Here is a 4,270-nt window from a genome sequence, read left to right on the forward strand (position 1 = left end):
TCAGGCTTCAGTCTCAAACTACAGTAGAGACAGGATGGAGGAATGCATGAGGAGCCATCCCAACTGAGGAGAATAAGAAGGAATTGAGGGAGAACACAGTCCCTAGCTCTGCAGTTGATACCTGGGAAATGGAGCGACTGGATCTCTGTCAGCCAGCATGGACCCTGTCCTCACCTTTGCCCGCATAGCACAGAGGGGAAGTCCTGGGATTTCTCACCCAGGAGCCACCATGACTCCCACAATAGGTGTCTCCCTGGGCAGACTCCATTTCTGCATCCTGTTGTGGGCTCAGTCTGATCTGACTCAGAACATATTAAAAAGAGTTTAATCTTTGAGAAAGCTCTTCTTTCCAGGGATGCGGTTATATCTAGAGTCCGGGCCAGATCAGAGGGGAGTAAGGAGAAGCAGGTGCAGGAAGCAGATTTGCATGGTGGCCTCTCCCTCCACTGATGGAGAGGGAGAGGATAAGAGGGGAGCCAGGCTCAGGATTGGGATCTCAGAAGGCTGCACTCTTGGGGTATCTCTACCATGGCCTGGCCTCTGCTCCTCCTCACCCTCCTCTCTCAGGGCACAGGTGAGGCCTCCAAGGAAGGGACCACAGGGACATCAGAGCTGATCCTTTGTCTTCTCTTCAGGCTCATCTGGGCCCCACCTGCTATTGAGGGGTGGTGAGCGGTTGGATCTCCCCCAGGTGCAGCCTTGTCACCATTCTCACCCCCACTTGTTTGTGCTGAAGCCTCTGCAGCATCATATTCTACAAACTAATCAATCCTTCCCTGGCCCTTCACTCACTTGCCACATACAGTGTCCAGGTGCAGACATGAGGGAGCCCGTGAGGGACCAAGGAGGATCAGCCAGGAGTTATTGTCCTGAATCCATCTCTACTTCTCCTCATTCTGCCCTTTGCATCTTGAACGGGTGACTTATTTTTTCTTAGTTTCTGATTCTCCACAAGAGAAACAAAAACTGTAAGCTCACTGGCCATTGTGGGTGACCTACAGAGAGATCAATGAGAATGGAGAGTAAAGGTTTGTCAATGGGGCATTTGTATGTCTGCAACAATGATATTTAGTAATAACTTTATATTATCCGAAGATGGCATTCCATTTGTCTTTGCTTTATTGTTCTAGTTACAAAGACCTGTTCTTCCTTCTTTTCCTCCACCTCACCACCTCCACAGGCCAAGATGAAAACGACTTCTTGAACACTGAAACACAAAAGGACCTTTTTGAACCTAGGATTTTTATGCCCTAGATTCTGCCCTTAGGTCGTGACAGAAAAGACAGATAAATTAATGAGATTCCATCAATAATTACTAATTATGAGGAGCTCGAGGGAAGACAGAAATGGGAAGTGACTGCTAATGTGCAAGAATTTGTTTACTCCTGTGAAATCAAGCTTAAGTTCCAGAATGCCTGGTAGGGTGACCATCTCTTCCTAATTCTAGAACTTTGACAGTTTTAGCACTCAAAAGTGTCAATCTAGGTATTAGCCTCAATTCGGGGAAAACCAGGATGTATGTTCACCTTAATTAACAACTCAACTTTTTCATAATGTCCTTCTTCAATTATGTTCTAATCCTGTTCCAGTTACCTTCTCCCCATCCACCAGAGTGACCAGTACGTCAATCATATCCCTCAGGAATGCGGTACACATGTAGAGATGTTGTAGGAAGCGATACCCAACAGAAGAATTTGGATGCTCAGACAACTTTGTTAGAGGAAGGAGAGCTTATTAGGCTGGCGGAGTGCGTGAGGCTCTAGACAGCACAAAAGCACGAGCTCCCCTTGGTTAGATTTCTTACAGCTTATATACCTACCTCTGCAGTGTCCATGCAAGGGGCACGTGATTCCTTTGTCTGAGGTTCTACATACACCTCCTGACTCAGGATGCAAGGGAAGTTTCAGGTGGGGGCCGCAAGGGGGAAAGAATTCTTAGCCCACCAATCTTGTCTATTTATAGATTGTTTCTTCTGTAGGTATGTCAAGAGTTTCCAGAAGGCCATCCAGAGATCTATAGGATGTGGTTAATCTATAACAGGCTGAGTCGGTTATTTCTGTAAGCCCTTCCCTTTGCATTTTTCAGCTGCCTCCTCTCTTAATTAAAAATATATTTTAGAAAGACAAAACATACTCTAAGAAGGCACATGATTTCAGCGAAGACCTGTAACAGCTCTGTAACAACCACCAGCAACAACCACAAAGACCCCCAGGAGTGGGAATTATCTGCATTATTTGTGCCATGATGGGCGGTTCCAAAAACATTCTTGGGTGATTGGCAAGTGAGGTCATTTCTATTGACTCTTGGCTGCTATATAGCTCTTTGCCTACTACACATGAGCTTACCCGAAATTCTACTATCATTAGGGTGTTTTTTGGGTGGTCTCTAGGCTGAGCCCCTATTCCTTTGTTCTCCTTGTTGCTCATGTCTGACTAGCTAGCTACCTAACAGTTCTTAGGACTGAAAAGAATGGTATTTTTTGTTGTTGTTGGGAGATCACACCTTCATTTTTTGTTTGTTTGTTTTGTTTTTATTATGGTGACATTAGTTAATGAAATCTAGTAAGTTTCAGGTGTACAATTTAGCAGTAAGGCATATATATATATATATACATATTTTATTGTGTGTTCACGTCCATAGTTAGATTTCTTTCTGTCTCCACATATTTGACCCCTTTTACCCCATCTTCCTTCTCTCTGCTCCCTCCTGAAAAGATTGTTTTTTTTAAGTAATCAAGGACCTGATTAAGACAATATAAAACACAGAACTATTTTAATAAAACACAATCTTTGTTGTCTAGGCAGAAACTTTTCATACTATCTGGAGCATAATACAAGAAAACTTTTATTTTTTAAACAGAAAGAACTAAAATCTAATTCAGTATTAGCTTACTTTTGATATTTAAATTCATTTACTTAATTAAATTTATTCCAATCTTATTCAGCTTAACCATATATAAAATGTCCCCTGTTAAGATTTCTCTTCACAAACCTACAACTTTCCTAGTATCTTTAAGTTTGTTTCTTAACTCATTCAGAAATAACCAACTATAGGACAAACCACTTTCCTTTAATTTCCTTCAAATTATACCTTCTATTATACCTTCTTTATACCTTCTATTACCAAAAACATAGTTTCTTTCCATCTTAATTAGAATTCTTAACCCTTAGAAACCTCAATTTCTAATGACCGCTAAAATATAAGCAATTACTGTTCTTTAAATTGGCAGATTTATGAACACATTTAATAATCTTTAGAAATATAGGCTCTCACTGACAATTATTTACAATTTTTAGAAACATATTTTTAATAAATTACAAAACATATTTATTAACTGATCCAAATTTATCTTTTAGTTTTTCTGTATAATAAGAAGCCAAAAGCAGGTTAATCTATTAATGTTTCAGAATTTCATTTTATTTCAAAATATCTAAATAGTCAATAATTTTCACCATTTAACTTAGTAAAACTCTGAAGTTTAAAGTTACCAAAAGATTTTTTGGAAAACTATTATATATCTTATATTTATTCAGGACAGGGTAAATTTCCTTGAGTTATAGGGGAACCAAGACTTGCACTAAGAGAAGAGGGTCCTTTGGCAGAGAGAGTAGACAGAATTCAACACACGGCAAAGTTAATGTCAAAAAGAAAGTTTATTAGAAAAGGAGTAACACTCCATAGAGTGTGGCTTCCTCTCAGAGGCAGAGAGTGAGAGGGACTAAGAGAGATGAGGAGTGAGAAAGACTCAGCGTTATTAAGTACTAATTAGTAGATGTAACTAAAATACAAGTTTTCAAATTTTTCAGTAAAAATTATGTTATATTAATATAGGGAAGAGGCAAGACAATTAAAAATATTAATCAAACTATATTCAGAGACTGCAATATGCCTATCAGCCCTGCAGCCAGGCCAGGAGGACACCTGCAGAACAAAGGAAGATTTCTGCTGCGATTACTAACAACCCACTTCCCCACACCCTGAAGGGAAAACAGGAAAAACAGTCTTTAAGTGTCTGCCCTACAGGAAATAAAATCATTCATTCTCTATGGCTAAAACCATGGAGAACCTATAGATTAAAGGCTGGGAACTGCCAGCAAGCCTTTCACACTACAGATTCTTACCTTTTCATGCTATACTCTTCCCCTTCCTCACCGTATGTCCATTTCAAAGGAAAATGAGTAAACAAAGCCTTTAAACTGTAACTTAGGATGTGGTTCCATAGTGTAGCAGTTAGCAGGTCTGCTTTACACACAGAAAGTCCTGGATTCAC

The 4,270-nt window shown here is 40.0% G+C and overlaps 1 gene segment (V, D, J or C); it reads left to right on the forward strand.

The window, feature by feature from the left end:
- The first annotated feature begins 495 nt into the window (after positions 1-495).
- Positions 496-4,270, forward strand: part of LOC105308724 — a 15,180-nt gene continuing 11,405 nt past the window's right edge. Inside the window, 1 exon segment of the V gene segment in view lies at positions 496-574. Within this exon segment, the coding sequence occupies positions 529-574 (46 nt within the window).

Source organism: Pteropus vampyrus, unplaced genomic scaffold (genome assembly GCF_000151845.1).
Source record: "Pteropus vampyrus isolate Shadow unplaced genomic scaffold, Pvam_2.0 Scaffold618, whole genome shotgun sequence".
NCBI classification, from domain to species: Eukaryota; Metazoa; Chordata; class Mammalia; order Chiroptera; family Pteropodidae; genus Pteropus; species Pteropus vampyrus.